An 854-nucleotide genomic window follows, 5' to 3' on the forward strand; every position below is an offset into this window, starting at 1 on the left:
TCCCGTAATTTATATACTATTCTAGAAGAACCCCAGCGAAATCGTAACGGCTGGTGTATGCATATTTCTTCAGAAAATAACTTTGATACTGTTATAAAGTACTGGTTCCCACATTTTACGCATGGTATCAGCTTACATTTATTCCAACAGGATTGGCGTTTTTAATAACGGCTTATGCAAGTGTATAACAAAGGCGAAAGAAGGGAATTAATAGAAAGAAACACAAACCCACTCCACACAATATATTCTGCAGCAACACGCGTCCTCCTCCACAGCACTTTGTACTACGTTGCAGTTTTGTACTTTTGTGTGGTGTGAATTATCAATCAACGCAGAATGAGCCTCGTTGCAAGTGATTATGACCCTAGGGTCCCGTTTGTAATTCTCCGACACAACACTCGGACACAAGTGACTTGGAGGGAAGATTCTTCGCGAACGAGGGAAATGCTCCACGAAGGTATGACAGATAAAAATGTGCAGGCAGTAAAGTTTGAACCAGCCGCATTTCGTGTAGTGGAGACGCTAAAGCAGAGATTCGTTGGTACAAGGTATTTCAAGTGTGCAGCAGAGTTGACAGAGGTGATGAAGATCCTGCTACAACAAAATGGAAATGGAGCCGATCATTGTTAGATGAAGTAAGTCCATTTATGGGTTGAATTGCTTTACTTGGTAAATCACTAGTGAGTATGATCGGCGCACGCCTGGAACTTACGATAATGTGGTTGAAACTTTTCTGGCTAGTCACGTACTTCGAGACGTTAATGATATACCAAATTACGAGCAATTGGAACATGCTCTTGAATTAGAATCATCAACAAGGGCGTAAACTAGATGGCATGCTGAAGATCAGACAT

General features: G+C 41.5%; 1 protein-coding gene across 1 annotated transcript; it reads left to right on the forward strand.

Moving 5' to 3' along the window:
* Positions 1-444: 444 nt before the first annotated feature.
* PPTG_21058 (hypothetical protein) lies at positions 445-630 on the forward strand (the record flags this gene model as incomplete). The annotated part of the gene is made up of 2 exons (XM_008895511.1): positions 445-457; positions 515-630. The coding sequence occupies 2 exons, from the start codon at positions 445-447 to the stop codon at positions 628-630; spliced, it is 129 nt and encodes a 42-aa protein (XP_008893759.1).
* Positions 631-854: the final 224 nt, after the last annotated feature.

The sequence above is a fragment of the Phytophthora parasitica genome, assembly GCF_000247585.1.
Source record: "Phytophthora parasitica INRA-310 unplaced genomic scaffold supercont2.3, whole genome shotgun sequence".
Lineage (NCBI taxonomy): Eukaryota > Oomycota > Peronosporomycetes > Peronosporales > Peronosporaceae > Phytophthora > Phytophthora nicotianae.